At 38.8% G+C, this 17059-nt stretch overlaps 1 protein-coding gene across 2 annotated transcripts in view; it reads left to right on the top strand.

Moving 5' to 3' along the window:
- LOC149189705 (uncharacterized) overlaps nucleotides 1–15575 on the top strand; it is a 41816-nt gene extending 26241 nt beyond the window's left edge. Inside the window, exons 2-3 of one of the 2 annotated variants that reach the window (XM_089413269.1) lie at nucleotides 14264–14393; nucleotides 14485–15575. In XM_089413269.1, the coding sequence (XP_089269395.1) occupies nucleotides 14264–14393; nucleotides 14485–15199 (845 nt within the window). In that variant the 3' untranslated portion in view covers nucleotides 15200–15575. The remainder of the gene's footprint in view (nucleotides 1–14263; nucleotides 14394–14484) is intronic. The other variant, XM_089413268.1, reaches the window with a different exon arrangement.
- Nucleotides 15576–17059: the final 1484 nt, after the last annotated feature.

The raw sequence follows: 17059 nt of genomic DNA, 5'->3' as shown, positions 1-17059 counted from the left end.
TACATGAAAAAGCATGTAATGGCGCTGCAATGAGTGAGAAGTTAGCGATAAATTTTCTCCAATACTGGGTTGCTCCCAAAAATCTCCTAACTTATATTACATTTTTGAGTTTAGGCTTATTAACAATAACATCAACTTTTGATGGATCAATCTTCAATTCACCCGCTCCTAAAATATGACCCAAATAAACCAAAGAGGCAATGGTAGGGCACTTGTTCCGTAGTTGAGAGGTTATGGGGTCGAACCTCGTTGAGGTTTGGTCCAACTTTTGACGTAGAATCCTAGGCCATGTGGTGACTTTCCATAGGGCCATGTGGTGGCCTTTCATTGGACCACGTGGTGGCATGTGGTTGCCTTCCCCCTTGAAGAAATTCAACTGCTAGTAGAAATATGCCACTTTTCCTCACAGGGTTAGCCCATCTGACAACCACATTGCCTAGTCATCCTATTGGTATCAGCACCACATTATCGTACAGTTTGTCTAGCCAACCCCACAAGTTGACTTTTTAGTTGTCTGTCAAAAAATTTGGAATGCGATATATTTCTCATACGGTGTGATAATGAGGAAATTCAAGCGTCATTGGAATCAGAACGACGAGATCTACAATTTGAAGCTATTTTTGGGAGAATTTGAGCACTTTAAGTTTTGAGTATAAATTTGATCCCCTAGATCATTTCGACAATAAATTTTTCCATGGTCATCTTTAGTTGCTAATGTAGATCCACTGTCTATAGATAACTTGTGTGTTGATTTCATGTATTTTCTATTTCAATGATCCAAATTCCCACTATCTTGATCATAAATGAATATACCGTTAATCCTTGCCTCCTTTTCTTCTTTATTGATGGCTCTTTATTCTTCGAATATAGTCTTGGAAACATATCTTGCTATCAAGTTCTCAAATGTTGACTCGGCTCGAGGATCATAGGTTGGATAAGTTGAATAATGACTTCAATGCATAGATGGAGAGTGGATATGTGGCATTGGGGAACCAAAAATAATACGATCAACTCAAAGAAAGGGATACACAACAATCAAGGCTTGCATAAATTTAATGAAAGTATAGGAGGTAGCGGGGTAAAGGGGCACCAAGGGGACATGGGAAGGAGTAGAGAAGAGCTTCCTCTTTACCTCATTGAAAAATTCCACTCCTATTATGAAATACCAAGATAATGAATTGAAACATATCCTCTAGAAACACTAGAGAGTAATGTGGACAATAGGATATCCCCTCAAATAAACCCCATTGTGCTTCCTCTAAGCCCCCAAGAAAAAGAAATCTAGCAGCCCAACACAAGAAAAGAGTGCTAAAGGAGGAGGATGTTAACTAACCAAATGATGTTTTTAACTTTCAAACACCAAACAAAAATCAAGAAGAAAGATTAAAAAAACCACTTAACTATAATGAATTGTTAAGGAAACATTGCCAAGAAATATCTCTCCTAAATAAAGCAATCTCTATTGTGTTGAAATGTCCAACAAATTTGTAATTTTAGTCTAAATTTAAAACAATATAAGATAAATACTCTTGTTTTGATCGGTAAACTATATCCCAATTATTTAGATGGTAAAAAAATGATGTTGTAGGGGAATACTTGCAAAACAACATGAATTTCCAATCTCATGACTACCCATTCTTATCACATCCCACTTTTGACTCGACCTTCCCTTCCATCATTGTTCTTGCATCACTAGAAGTATGACCACTATAGGAATTAATCATAGGGGAGGTTGTGGAATTGCTTAAACAAAATCCATTCAACTTATGAACCATCATCAATGGAATTTCATTAATCATTTTTCCTTTGAAATTCCAAGTGTTTTGGTGTTTTATTTCCTTGAACAATTCTTCCTACCCATTTAATGAGATATGACATCACCATTTGGAACCCTCTGTGGGGTTTTGAAAGGAAGACATGCAGGTCTTTGATCCACTTATCTGTGTGTAGGTCATGAGGCTATTTAATAAACTATCATTGGGCGAAATCACATATTCAACCACTGCCTCAACATTTCCCATGGCTCCAAGCTAAGCTCTTATGTGAATTAAACCTTTTCCAATGATGAAAAACTCCTTGCTCTCAACCATTGGATCCAACCCTTTTAGGAAGTGTAGGCTCTTCTTAGTTGGAAATATTTTTCCAAATATGTTAATATTATTTAAGCCCAGTTACCACCTACATCCTTTAGCTTAGTTATGTATTTAGTAGAAATATTCCTTCATTCTCTTTTTTCCTATCAATCAAGGTTTGAACGATTGTTCCTTATATTCACCCATACCCCTTTTGAAAGTAAAAATGTCATGACAATGGAATTCCTTCTAGCATTGCCGTTGTAAATGTCAACATTTCGCTACTTTATAACCATGTTTACACCAAGTATTGATCTTTGTCCCAATTCCTTCCAAGAATCATATCCAATCTCTATTCTTATATGCATTTTGTTTTAGGAGGAAACTAATATATTTAAACCCTTCTTGAATATTAATATGATTAAATGAAAAGTGTGTTATAGAATATTTTTTATATTTACATCTATACCATTGAGAATAATGACAAATGTTTATAAATTACCCTATATGCATGCACGTGCACTTGTTTTGTATAACTCTAGGATTTCCTACCACTTTTTTTTCACTAGGGATCATTATTGAAAAAAAAATCATATATAAATAAAAGATAAGATAATGATAATGACTCAACAAATCTAGAAACAAAAAATGAAATAAAAATATAACCTTAATAATTTTAACATTTATAATTTTAACATTTGTACTTCCTCTTTTATGAAATGTATTGTTTTTTTCTTACTAAAAAAAAAGTAGTTAGATCATAAAAATATCGTATAGTCGGATAACTGTGTTGGAGGTCCTACACACCTAGGACCTTCATTACTGGCACATGCAAACACTTAGTTAGAGCATGGGACTACATGCAAGATCCTTTCTGCATGATTTATTCCTTGATTTGCTCCTTCTTTAACTCTGCAACTGGCTAGTTCTTCTGCACGATTTACTCCATGATTTTCTCCTCCTTTCACTCAGCGACTGGCTAGTTCTTCTGCATGATTTACTCCCTGATTTGCTCCTCCTTTCACTCTACAACTAGATAGTTCTCTCCAAAACTTGTTGTAGGTGTTGAGTCCTCTCATTGATCACCACTATGGTACATTACCTTGGAATCTTGACCCAGTAATGCTATATCATGAGCATTGCACCTATTTTCTAAATGAATCATTCTTTTTGTTCTTTCAGTTTTCTTTTAGTGTCTTTTCTTTGCAAAGCTGTGTGTTCAACCTTTACTAGCTAGATTCATTTGTGCAGGTTTTCTAACACATTTACATGGTATCAGAGCCCATAGGTTGCAAGATAAAAGGCACACCAGTACTTTATTTTGCAGGTATTACAGCTTGGAGATCGAAGATCGACAGAAAAATGGAGTTTCCCAAAGCATCGATCTTAACACTGTACAACTATCACGAATGGAAGGACCAAATGACTCAATACCTTCGTCAGAAAGGGTTGTACAGGATTATCATGGTTGCAAAAGTGGAACCCACTTTATCCATATAGAAATCCAAGTACCTCAACTGCATGGATGAGGCCCACGGATCCATATGCATGTGCATCTCCCCAGAGTTGCAATTTCATCTATCTGCCTGCAATACTCCCAATGAGATTTGGAAAAAGGTTGAAGAACTCTATGGGAAACAGGATGAGATGAAAGGACATCTGCTCGAAGTGGAGCTGCTCTCATTGGATCCACAGAACTATGACAAAATTCAAGACTTCTTCACCAAATATAATGATCATTTACTACAATTCAAGGGTTGTGGAATTGACAAATCCAAGGAGGAGAGTCACCAAGTTCTCTCTATTATGTCAAAGCTCGGACTAAAATACTCTGTCTTTGTGTCTACATTTCATTCAGTAAGGCTCGCAACAGGTAAATCCTACACTATGCCTTCTCTCAAAGAGTTTATGGAGTCCCTTACTTTTGAGAAAGATAAACTCATTGGCATGGGGAAAATCAAACCTCCAAAAGAGCATGCACTTGCTGTGCATGATGGCAGCCACAATAAAAATCACATATATGATTCAAATCAGAAAAATCAACAGCAAAAGGACAAGGGAAAAGTGCATTCGCATCCAAAGAAGGAAGGGTGCACCAAGCCCTTCAATGACTCCTCCGGCTCCAGAAATGAGAAAGGGAAGAAAGGAGAGATACACCTACTGTCACCGAGGATTCCATCTGGAATCCTCCTGCATGAAGAAAAAAATTGACCAAATGGAAGAAATTATTCAGAAGCACAACCTTGGGGACCACATCCCTCAGGGCGCCAAGAAGAAAATTGAGGATCCGCCACACGGGAAAGGTAACAATTTTCATGTTTTAGTTGCAATTAATTCTTCCCCTAATGCATGGATTATAGATTTTGGTGCATCACATCATATGACTACTACAAAGGAAGTCTATTCCTCTTTGGATGCATGCAAACGACCTCCCATCCTCATGGGAGATGACTCACCTATTGAGGTCACCGGAAAAGGTAGAGTGGAACTTTTACACGGAAGCTTTGAAGATGTGTTTCATGTTCCAAAACTTTCGGTAAACCTACTTTCAGTTTATCAGATCACTCATTTAGGCACTAGAAAGAGAGTGGAATTCACTCCAGATGCAGTGAACATATATGACCTACATAGCAGCTCCAAAATTGCAACTAGTGAGGTAAACAATGGATCCAGATTGTATACATTTTCTGAATTTATTGAATCTGAATCCTCCTTATTGCTTACACATGCTGATGATAGTAGTAGGCTTTGGCACGAGATTTTTGCTCACTTAAATTACAGGTATATGCAGCAGCTAAGCAAGCATCAGATGGTGGAAGGCTTGCCAAATATTAGTTTCTCCAAAGGAGTTTGTGAAGAGTGTGTTCTTGGCAAACATCCTAGAGAAACGTTTGACACTGGCAAGACTCACAGAGCATCCTCTCCTCTAGATCTGATCCATAGTGATCTCATGGGGCCTTTTCCTCATCCTTCCATCAACAAAGCAAGGTATCTGCTTACATTTATTGATGATTTCTGTTATCACAAAATTTGACCTTGATAGGTCGCTGATCAAGCAAACTCTGAGTAACTCTTTCAAACCAATCTTTTGGTTGAGGCTTAGACTCCTCAACCTGAGAGGGCTCTCTCACTAGGTTTAGCGTTTTTGATTAATGATTAGATGGCTAACTATAGGAACAAAATGAACAAAAGTACAACTAGTTGGCTGGTTGAAACTATGATTAGTAAATATCTATTGGGCTATGGAGTCAAAAGAGTCTTCAACAAAAAAACATGATCAGCAAGATATGGAAGTCAAGGTACTTAGAGTTTAAGGTTTATGAATAAAACAGTAACACAATGAAACAACACAGTTTACAAGCATGTGAAGGAAGTTAGAGCATTTTCTAATGAATTCTAAGGATCACAAGCTCATACCACTGCAAATAAGTAATTGAATAAAGCCATAAGAACATTAAACATATAAACTCCTTGTGAATCTTGAATAGTCAAACTGATCTCTGTATTAAGTATGAAAAACACAGTTCTTTACAATAACACAATTTTTCCTTTACTAATGAAATTTCCAACCTTGAGGAATTCGATTTTCAAGCTTAATATAGAACTTTACATCATTGGATACTATCATCCACCTTTGAAGGAATTCGAATTCCTAACTTAGACACCTATCTATTAAAAAACAAATTATTTAATTACAACTTGACAGCTAGCTGTCTTTTAAGAATCCTAATACAAATAGGACTAAAACTCCTAAAACAAGTCTTCAACACCCTTATCTGAGTCTTTAATACACTGTTTAATCAGTTTCCATCCCTGTCCTCGAGTTTGGTGATGACCATGATGCTGTTGCAAAAACCTGCTACAAAATGCCTTAACTGCCCTAAAAATCAGGAAACAGAGTTCCTCTTTTTTAGGCCCTTAACCCTTTGTTCTTATCTTCAAACAATTTTTTGCTGGTGTATAGGTGTCAAGCATTAATGATTTGTTGAAACATTGTTCTCCACCTATGCAAAAAAGGAAATTTGAGCATGTTGATGAGGACATTATTGTGCTTATGAAAATACTCTGTTTTCGTAGCACAACCTTCCTTTTACCTATGGAGTATTCATTGAAGCTTTGCTACTTCCCCCCTGCTATCTGAGAGTTCACACATGAACCTATATCCATTAGAAACTTCAAAATGCGGAACTGATCCAACATTTCCTCCACAATGCATCTATAAGAGCCAAATAATCATCTTCAGCAGTTTCGTAGCGCACTATGAAACTGCTGTGTATTCTTTTTCAACATGGCATGCAACAATTAGTGATTTGGGAGCTTTTTCCAAATTTTTTAGAAATTGATGTATTAATCAAGCATCAAAATCACATCCCTTCATAGATATTCTTCTTTGCAGTTGTTCTTCCTCTATATGCCAAAAATTCTTTTATGTGCCAAAAACTGTTTCAATACATCTCCTTCACTGCCTTTCTTCAACACTTTGTTTCATCATTGTTGTAGACCCTTTTTCCAGAGTAGTTAGTTGTATTTCCAGATCTTCAATTTTCCTCTTCAATCCCTTGTTTGTAGCTCTCAGCTGAGTATTAATCTTTCTCACAAATTTGGCTTCTTTGATTGCAGGAATAGTCCAAGTGAAGTATTGTTGTTCACTGCTAATTATTTCTGATTTGGGAACTCTTTCAGCCTCCCAGAGAGCCTTCACCCTTTTGAAGTTTTTCTTCTCAGCAGCATGTTCTCTTGCTTTTGCCCTTAGTTTAGCAATCTCATTGTTGGAAGCTTCTAACCTTCTTTCCATGACTTCATAACTGGCCTTTTGCATTTGAGTAGCAGGAATCGTACTTTTGTCTCCTTCAAGGCTTGAAAATGGTAATTCTAACTCTTCTTGAACAACAAAGGCTTCCCTTGTTCTCTCCAATTCAATATTGGACTCCTGCATCTTCTTAGATTGTCGGGTTAAGGGTTTTCTGCGCTTGAAAAGAAAAGATACAACTTCATCCTTAAATTCCAGTATTTTGGAGGGTTCCACCTTCTTCGATTTCATTTGATCAACTTCTGTTACATTTGCCTGCACCAAAGGGGATTTCGTAATGTCAATGGCCCTTAAGATATCACTTAAGTCATCCTTCAAGCTTGAACCTTCTCCTGAAATCACTATTTTCCCCTTTTCCTTTGCAATCTGGCTCCTAGTAAGTCTCCTTTGAACTGGTTTGTTGGATGACTGTTCTGGTGTTTCTCCTTTAAGCTCAGATCTCTTTCCCTTGGCAGATTTAGGAGGCTCAAGAATGACTGTTGGACTTTTAGCTACAGAGGTTTTGCTTGCTTTATCCTTGACCTGCTTCCTTGGCTTTAATTTAGCAAACCTTTTTGCCCTGGTCATTGCAGGTCTGCTAGCTTCTGCTGATGAAGTTTCTTTTACCCCAGAGCTAGTACCTTCACCTTGTTTTCCTATTCCAAAGTCACATACAAACATAAGCTTGGACCAATCTTTTTGGACCTTTTTGAGTTCATGTAACACTATCAATTTAACTAGCCATGATAAAACAGGGAAGTCTCACACCCTTGGGACTTTCGCTGAACTTTATCTGCCATCTTAGCTATACTTCGAAATAAGAAGTAAGGCAAATCTAGAGAAATCATACCAGTAAAATGTAAAAGAAGTTTAAAATGATATGAATAGACCTTCTGATATCTGCTTTCACAGGTGAAATAACGCTGAATCTTGAAAAGCAAGTTGGTGTAGCTGTCCTTGATGTAGTCTTTGGGAATTGCTTTGGTTAAGATGGTTTCTGCAAACTGTGGCTTCAGGAACACCTTGCATGGTTCCATGTTGAATCTAAAGTTCTTGAACCAAGCCTCCTCTTCACCCCTAGGAATTTCAGTCACCAACGCTATAACCTCTGGAGAAACTTGCATGTTAAACATTCCAACTTGTGTCTTTAAACCATCAAAATGAAGTGCAAACTCCTTGGTTACTTGGGTATGCCCTCCTTGCAATTTTTTACAGAACTTCCAACACCCTACTTTCTTAAAGGCCTCAACAACTGCTTTGTCTCTGCTTAAGACCTTAGTGTTTTCTGGCTCGGTTCTCAAACAATGGCTAGACCTGTGGTGTTTCTTTTCCTCCATCACCTTTTCTTCTGAGTTCCTGTAACAAAACCGGCTTCTTTTGAAACTCAATTGATCAGCCTCGCTTGAATGATGGATGAGGAAACCTTGTTGAATAATTGCCAAAGTTTATTGTCGAAAACAACTCTATTTCATGTTTTGCATGCAAACTAAGACGATGAGACTGGCCAGCTTCTTTGAATTTTGAAATTATCATTCATAAAGACCCCTAAATTCGAAATGATGAGTTTGGAGCAGTGGCATGCTCGCGGACTGAATTGTAACTGACACCTAATCATGAAAACGCTAACGGGTTTTTATCAGATTGATGTTTGACAACACTGTTTTTATGAATCTGCGCTTTCGTAGCGCGGTATGAAAAGTGCTACCAAAAGAGCAGTGTTTTCGTAGTTTGAGGACTAATTTCAAAGTTTTCAAATTTTCCTTGAGCTATGAGTTTCTAACATGGTTGTGGGACTCGTAAAACATAAGAAAGGAATGTTGGACTTTATTTAGACACAAAAGAAAACCTAAACCTTCGAGACTCCTAACCTAACACCTACCCATTTAGCATAAGAGGACTTGACACACTCATCTAAGACCATGCAAAAGAAAAAGTAAGCTCCTATTTTTTGGTGATAACAATTTCTCATGGTATACTTGGGTGTATCTTCTCAAGGCCAAATCTGAAGTTTTGGCGCACTTTGAAGATTTCAAAGCACTAGTTGAAACACAGTCAGAGAGAAAGATCAAAGCCCTCCGTACAAACAATGGGGGGGAATATGTTAACACAGCACTTCAGAACCTTTGCCTTGAGTCCGGCATACAGTTGCAGTACACAGTGCCATACACTCTGCAGCAGAACGAAGTTGCTGAGAGAAAGAACCGATCTCTCAAAGAGATGGCTTCCTGCATGTTGCATGCTAAGTCACTATCTCATAAGCTATGGGCTGAAGCACTTAATTGTGCTAACTACATACATAACAGATCTCCTCATAGGTCTGTCAAGGATCAGACCCCCTTTGAGGCTTGGAGCAGCACTAAACCGGAGGTCACCCACTTCCATGTTTTCGGCTCCCGAGCATGGGCCAGGATCCCCTCTGAAAAGAGGAAAGCTCTTGATACACAATGCATTGAGCGCATATTTGTTGGATACCATGATGGTGTGAAGGGATACCGACCCCTAATTTCCTCTACGGACAAGCTCATCATTGAGCACAGTGTCAAATTTGAGGAAAGTCTCTCGCATGCACTTCAATTGCTGCATGCAGACACCTTTTATCTACCTCATGTCCGAGATGATAACTCAGTACACTCAGATGTAGATATAGAGCATGAAGATGTAGAGACAGAGTCTTCAGATACAATTCCAGTGCATGCATATGATGATCCACATCCAAGCCTAGATCGGGCTTTCAGCAGTGAATCAACTTCCCCTGTCATAAATCAGAGAATAAGGAGCTTAAGTGAGATATATGCACAAGACCACCGAGCCGCTAGAAATGGTCTTGTGGGGGATAATTTTGATCCGTGGAGGACTAACTCAGAGTTTATTGAGCCTCCTCTTGCCCTCACTGCCACTGAACCAACGCCATCCTGGCATTGTCATTTGGTTCGGTCTTCTGATCCGCAGTCCTATGCTGAGGCTTTTGGGCATCCCTCTTGGGAGCCCACCATGGAGGAGGAGTAAAACTCCCTCCTCAAGAACCAAACCTGGGATCTGGTCCCCCTTCCTTCAGGAAGGAAACTTGTCCGATGCAAATGGGTCTACAGGACCAAGGGTGCTACAGATGGGCAAATCACCAGACAGAAAGCTAAGTTAGTAGCCAAAGGCTTCTAGTAAGTGCATGGCATTGATTATGATGAGACCTTTGATCTAGTAGAAAAAATGGATTCCATACACCTTGCACTTGCCATTGTGGCTGCCCAGGAGTGGGAAGTACATCAGATGGATGTGAAGAATGTATTTTTTCACGGAGACCTATCTGGGGAGATCTACATGGAGTAGCCACATGGTTTCATTTAGGATTCATCTTTGGTTTGCACACTGAAGAAGTCTCTCTACGGCCTTAAGTAGGGCCCTGAGAGCTTGGTATGCGAAGATGGATTCTTTTCTCTTATCACAAAACTTCAAAAGATGTAAGTCTAATCCGAATGTTTACATGCTTAGGACACATGATTCTCTTCTTATCTTAGTTTTGTATGTGGATGATCTCTTGATCACCGATAGCTCGGCTTCAGCCATTCCTGTAGTCAAGAGGGCCTTGCATGATAGGTTCTTGATGACGGACATGGGTCCATTACACTTCTTTCTTGGTATTCAGATTAGCCAGGATGCCACAGGCATCAAACTCTCTCAGGCTAAGTATGCATGGGATCTCCTCGAGAGATTTCACATGACTGACTACAAGCTAGCACCGACTCCTTTTCTGTCTGGGGTCTGCCTTGAGGATGGAGGTGACACTCCATTAGTTGACAGTACTCTCTACCGACAGCTAGTGGGGAGCTTACTGTACCTCACCCACTCCAGACCAGATCTCTCATATGCAGTAGGGGAAATTTCCAGATACATGCAGGAGCTGCATGAGCTACACTGGAATGCTGCCAAGCGCATCCTCCAATCTGTGCAGGGCACCATCACCTTTAGGATTCACTATGTAATAGGAACTACATTGAATCTCCTTGGCTTCACAGATTCTGATTGGGTGGGCAACAAAATTTATCGCTACTCCACCTCCGGATATTCACTCAGCCTAGGGTCTGGCCCTATCTGTTGGTCGAGCAAGAAGTAGGTTGCTATTGCTCTCCCTTCAACTGAGTCCGAGTATAGAGGAGTAGTCAACATCATCATTCAAGCTCTGTGGCTACAACACTTTCTCAGTGAGTTGGGAATCCAATTCCACTAGCCCACTTTCATCTGGTGTGACAACCAGAGCACTCTCAAATTTTGCAGGGATCCAGTACAGATGCAGCGGATGAATCACATAGAGATCCATATGCACTACATCAGATACTTAGTACATGATCGGGTCATTGATTTGCAGTTTTGTCCTTCAGCAAAACAGACTGCAGACATCTTCACCAAGACATTCACTGAGCATAAGTTTCGCTCTCTGTGCGGTCGTCTTGGAGTGAAGGACACAGTTGCTTAGCAACTGTCTTTTCTTCCTCTTTTCTTTTGATTACATTGTATTTTGAGGGGGGGGCGTTCCCCCGAGGTTTTCCCTCTTTCTTCAATTTTAGTACAAGTTGCACTGTATTTTGGGTGACCATTGGCCTTAGTTGCTAGTGTCCATTTTCTATTTTTCCCCACAGTGGTGTTCAGGGGGGGTGTTGGAGGTACTACACACCTAGGACCTTCATTACTGGCACACGCAGACACTTAGTTAGAGCCTGGGACTACATGCAATATCCTTTCTGCATGATTTACTCCCTAATTTTCTCCTTTAACTCCGCAACTGGCTAGTTCTTCTGCATGATTTACCTCTCCTTTCACTCCGCAACTGGCTAGTTCTTTTGCATGGTTTACTCCCTGATTTGCTCCCCCTTTCACTCCGCAACTAGCTAGTTCTCTCCAAAACTTGTTGTAGGTGTTCAGTCCTCTCATTGATCACCACTATGGTGCATTACCTTGAGATCTTCACCTAGTATTGCTATATCATGAGCATTGTAACCTATTTTCTAAATGAATCATTCTTTTTTTTCTTTCGATTTTCTTTCAGTGTTTTTTCTCTGCAAAGTTGCGTGTTCAACCTTTACTAGCTAGATTCATCTGTGCAGGTTTTCTAACACATTTACAAACTGCACTATGGCCAACACTAGTCGGACTAACCAATTCGGGCAGGCCTCTGCAGCTGCTGCGGCCGACAACTCTCTCTCTTTGATGGCCCTGTGTAGGTCTCCAGTTCTTCCCATTTTAGCGACCGAAAGAAAGCTCTGCTTAATAAAGGGAATTTATTTTCGTGACAGAGCTCTTCGTGCACTCACTATGAGGTCTTTGTTTCATATTTTTTGCATTTCTCAGTTTTTGTGAGGCCAGCCTTTGATGATGCTTTCTGTATTCACTTGAAATCAGCCAAACTAGTACTAATGCTGGTTGCCAGAATTCAAGATTAGATAAGAATCCCTTCCATTTTTATGTGGCTCCTTCATCGTAAATGTGGCGCTTTCATGGTAATAACCACTGTAAGAAAGAAATCTATTCAGAGATTATGGCATAACCAAAGACACTACCATCTTCTTAGTCTCAAGATTAAAGGGTTGAGCTAAAGGCTAGGGTGCATATTCTTCTTAAGCTAATTCTTTTAAGGATGCCATTAAGCTGGTTTTTTTCATCTCTTTGAAAAAGCTCAAGGCCAACGTTTTCATGGGATAAATCCTTAAGCTGGGTTTTTTTCGTCCAACTTTGAAGGAGCTCTCCAAGCCAACCTTCATTGTGGATTAGGCTGAGAGATTCCAACTATCAAAATGGATAATCCTCAATCCAACATTTCCTATGAGGCTTATTTGTAGAATGCGGCTATTTTCCATTTTGGGAATGCGTGTATTAACCCTTGACCCTGAAGGTAGATCCTTTTTTTGCTTGAAGGGTTTTTTTTGTTGTATGCTTTAAATATCATCGAGTTTATTATAGGGTTTTTTAAGAAAGACCCTCGTTTTAAAGGTCATTAGGATTATTATAGGGTTTTTGAACAAAGGCCCTGGTTTTGGGGCAGAGGGCTCTGCATGAAGCCATGATTTGTTGGCTTTAACCTTCTTACTATGCCATACCCCCAAATATGCCTCTCCATCTACTTCATTTATACATCTTCGTTGATTTGGGAAAATCACTTAACACTTTCATTAAGGTAGACATAAACAAGCTTGAGAAGGGCATTGTCACATTTAAGACTCCCAAATATGCCTCTCCATGTGCTCTATCTGAATATGCTTCTCCTTCTGTTTTATCTAGACATCTTAGCCAATGTGGTAAAATCACTTAATCCTTTCATTAAAGTATACATAAACAGGCTCTAGAAAGGCATTGTAGGGCATTGTAGCATTTGCTTGCAGATGTGTTGAGTTAGGCATCACTGGAGTAATGTAATATACAATTCCTCCTCAATTAGAGAGGCCATATTATTTTGCAGCCAATGGACTATGATAATATGACTTTCCACTGCAGGATCTATCAAGAGCCCGATCATCTTAATAATGTCTTCCCCTCTTGAATACTCTCTTCCTCGAGATGCCAAGAATATGTCACGAGGATGGTAAGATCCAAAAGTTCCAACAAGATCTAAGAAATCTTCAGCGAATCAGCGAAATAACATTCAACAACAATAAATCTCTTCAACAACTCAGCCATAAGAAGTGTTATCTCATCTTTCAGATGTCTAATTTCACCCTTGGAATGAAGACACACAACAATAATAAATACACACAATAATGTTCTTAGCTTCATCAATGAGTGAGCACAAATGTTTCTATGAATCAGATTACTATACTAATGTAGCTAGTAATACCTACACTTATAGACCCCTAGAATTAAGATTAATTCAAGGATCTTCATCTCTTCTAAATAATAAATTGATAATTTGATAAAAGAGAAAAATATTGTTAGAAAATTCCATGATTCCCTGGTCATTCCTGGATTAAATTATCTACCAAAATAGTAATATGCCTGGGTAATGTCAATTTTAGAGTTTCTTGCCTTTTTGGGGGCGGGGGGAAATCCGGTTGGATCGACCAAGTCAGTTTCTCATGATGTATATATATAATTAATCAGAAAGTGAAAAATATTGTTAGAAAATTGCATGATTCCCTGGTCATTCCTGGATTAAATTATCTACCAAAATAGTAATATGCCTGGGTAATGTCAATTTTAGAGTTTCTCGCCTTTTTGGGGGCGGGGGGAAATCCGGTTGGATCGACCAAGTCAGTTTCTCATGATGTATATATATAATTAATCAGAAAGTAATACCATTTTTAATTCAACCCAGACTAACAAGTAAAAAAACACATAAATAGTTATTAATGGTTGGGATCAAAATTTGTTTTTCAAGTGAGGTCCATTTTTTCCTTTTATTGACCTATGTGCTGTGCAGGCCTCAAGAGAACTGGTAAGAGCTGCCGGCTAAGGTGGGTCAACTATCTCCGGCCTGATCTCAAGCGGAGCAAGATAACTCCTGAAGAAGAACGTTTGATTATTGAACTCCATCGCCGTTGGGGAAATAGGTATAAATACTATATTCATAATAAAATGCAATATATTTTCCGGGACATATATATGTCTGTTTGTATCTATGCTAATTACACAAATGGTCAGGTGGTCTCGTATTGCACAAAGTTTACCGGGAAGGACGGACAATGAAATCAAGAATTTCTGGAGAACTCGTATGAAGGGAAAACTAAACTCAGAAACTAAGAAGGACATCGCCGGCGTGGATGCAGACGACGTAGTACAGTTTGAAAGCGACGGAGTACAGTTTGAAAGCTCATTGGGATCTTGCTGCCTCCCAGTTACTTCATCCCATGTACTGCCTGAAGTATACGTTGCAGAGCCTTCGAGTAGTTTCCCACAGCAAAATGCCGAGGAGATAATGGTCCAGACAAACACAACCCCTTCTCTTCAAAATGATACCCCGCCGCAGGTAATCCAGAGTAGCGAAGGAAATTCTGAAAATGTATTGCAGTGCGGAGAAATTGATGGTCACTATCAAATTAATGATGATGGGCAGTCAGGGGAAAGTAACCCGGAACATTTGGAAGGACCGGACAGCGTGTTTCAGAACACTAGGTTACCTCACACTTTCTCTGTGGGTTCTCTCGTAACATTACTATCCTCTGAGTTTTTTGCAGATAGCGCCATTCAAGATTGCAAAATATCGCCTCTTTCCTTCTCTGTGGCAGCTTCGCCGGAGGCTGTCTCCGATAGCGAAATTTACTTGTCTTGTTATTCGGATGTATTATGGAACATGGATGAAGAAGATAACCGTTCCTTTCGCAGTTGGCAATCCTCAGAGGATACGCGATTATATTGAGCAACAAGAGAAAGAATTCGGAATGAAGCTGTTAATACTCTCTTTCACTCTGACTCTCTTTTCTTGTCTGATAAAACCGGATCAGTTAAATTTGGTGGCAACTGCAAAGTTTATACTCTGTTTTTTGTATTCTCAACAGTATTTCCGCGTTACTGTTTCTGGTAAAAAAGGATTATTTTGAGTGTAGGTTTGGTACTTCCAACGGATTTGGAACAAAGCGGATTTTACTGCACGACAGTTAAATGTCCTCTCCCAACAATCGAGTTCCGTTGGAGTCAATAAATTTTGCTCAACGGTTAAATGCCTAGTAGTTACAGTCGAGTTAAGCTTAACGCAATTCTGGAAATTTAGGAGTTCGTTGTTTTATCGTTTAAATGATAATTAATTGCTAATATCTGAGTGGTGGAGTTTGCTGTTTAACCTTTTAGACTAGAAATTGCAGTGCTGTGAAAAATTAAATCAAATTTATGATCTACTGCGACTGATTTTTCCGAAGGGAAATGAAGAGGGTTCGTCGTTTTATACTTTCAATTATAGTTAAAACGTCATAATATTTAAATCATATTGAAGGTCGAGTGATACTGAGTTTTTAAGGGTGAAATTCCACTTTCAAAATGGAGAAAAATAAACAGGAAATTTAACCAGGAAATTATCAGCTGGAAACGGTCGTTTTAATGGGACCCACGCTGTACAAATATATGCAAGTTCGTAACCGCAATATGGACGGGTGATTAGGCAAATTCTCCTTAACACAGATCCATAAATTTATAGAGCATTTGACTTACTATATCTATCTACTTAGTTTCCACCATTTCAGCGATTGAAAAATGAAACCCACAACCGTCTTCATCAAATCGTACTCATATCGAATCAAAACTAAATGACAATTTGGTCCAGAACACTTTTCATGAAATTGTAGGAATGAAACCTAAAGAACAATTTGGTCTTCAGTCAAACAGGATTGTAATTTGGATGAAGCGATTTCTGGTTAACTCGTTGTAATTTGTGTTAAAACATGAGTATTAGCAACAACAAATCATATTAGTTTAAGCTTTATGACACGGTGATGTTTTATTTTATGCTGAATCGTTCTTTTGTAGCAGCAATAGGACTTCCTATTAGTGGTTCTTGTCTAGTAGTAATGGAGATTCCTTGCGCCATTGTTGCTATTAGGTGGTTTTATTATTATTACTTTATTGGAATGGCTTTTGTAGTAATTTCTTACACTATAGGTTCTCTTGGGGCAGCCTATTCCTCTCCAAAGTTTGTAGATGAGCTATTATTTACTGACGCTATACTGTTTTTAAAACCATATTTTGATATGATGGATTTGAAAATGCTCACAGATCAAACAATCCAGTCGTGGTGTTAGCAATGGTTTGATGGATTTGAAAATGCTCACAGATCAAGCAATCCAGTCGTGGTGTTAGCAATGATTTGTTTTCCTTTTTATCTGCTTATCTTTTAGTGTTTGGTTCTTTTGGGGCAACAACAATACCTTATTCTTCTCTTATTGCTAATTTTTATGTGGCAGCAACAAGGTCTTTCACTCTTGGTAGCTTTGAATCCTTCTCATATATGGATATGGTAGTGGAGATGGACAAGAAGGAATGTAGAGGTGACGGTACTCTACAAACCGAAGAGATTGTCCACCCTCAAGAAATGGAAAAAATGAGGAAACACGATCAAAGCTTAATCTCACTTCCAAAAACAACAGTGCATAGCATCTCATAAATATAGATTAAATAAAATAAAAAGAAGCATACCTACATCTACCTAAGAGGTGTTACGGTTATTGATTGATAGGTGTTGAAATATCTAACTAATGGGTGATGCATCATTTGTAGCAATTGTAGCAGC

Source organism: Pinus tabuliformis, chromosome 3_1 (genome assembly GCF_031772625.1).
Source record: "Pinus tabuliformis cultivar Carrire ecotype Pingquan chromosome 3_1, CPIR1, whole genome shotgun sequence".
Classification (NCBI taxonomy): domain Eukaryota; kingdom Viridiplantae; phylum Streptophyta; class Pinopsida; order Pinales; family Pinaceae; genus Pinus; species Pinus tabuliformis.
This window is presented reverse-complemented; position numbering and strand designations above follow the sequence as displayed.